At 71.0% G+C, this 369-nt stretch overlaps 1 protein-coding gene across 1 annotated transcript in view; it reads left to right on the forward strand.

Moving 5' to 3' along the window:
• Positions 1-369, forward strand: part of CACNA1B (calcium voltage-gated channel subunit alpha1 B) — a gene marked incomplete at its 3' end in the record, with an annotated part of 199,377 nt that overhangs the window by 119,620 nt on the left and 79,388 nt on the right. The window contains exon 13 of the mRNA XM_015572355.1: positions 176-255. Coding sequence (XP_015427841.1) covers positions 176-255 — 80 coding nt within the window. The remainder of the gene's footprint in view (positions 1-175; positions 256-369) is intronic.

Consider the following 369-nt stretch of genomic DNA (forward strand, 5'->3'; position numbering starts at 1 on the left):
GCACAGCAGGAGCCGTGGGAGGGGGGGGGTCAGGCTCTGAGGGTCAGCAGCCAGGCTGTGGGGGGACTTCAGGGGCCCCGTGTGCCCGAGACCCGGGAGAATGAGGGGGGTGGGGGGTGGGAGGTGCTGAGGGGACTCGGGCCAGGCTTCACTCCCGCTACAGCGCTCTTTGCAGGGAAGGCCGGGGACTTGACTACGTCCTCGCGCAGGTCCTCTGGCTGCTGTCCTCACACAGCGCTGCCCGGGGCCCTGGAGGTGTGGGGTGTTGGGGTGAAAGGGCCTGGAGGAGGTCGGCTCGGGGGCGGCTGCCTGAGGGAGGGGCGTCGTTCTGCTGAGTGGAGTGACCGGAGCGGGGGTGGGGGGCCGTCA

Source organism: Myotis davidii, unplaced genomic scaffold, assembly GCF_000327345.1.
Source record: "Myotis davidii unplaced genomic scaffold, ASM32734v1 scaffold609, whole genome shotgun sequence".
In the NCBI taxonomy this organism is placed as follows: Eukaryota; Metazoa; Chordata; class Mammalia; order Chiroptera; family Vespertilionidae; genus Myotis; species Myotis davidii.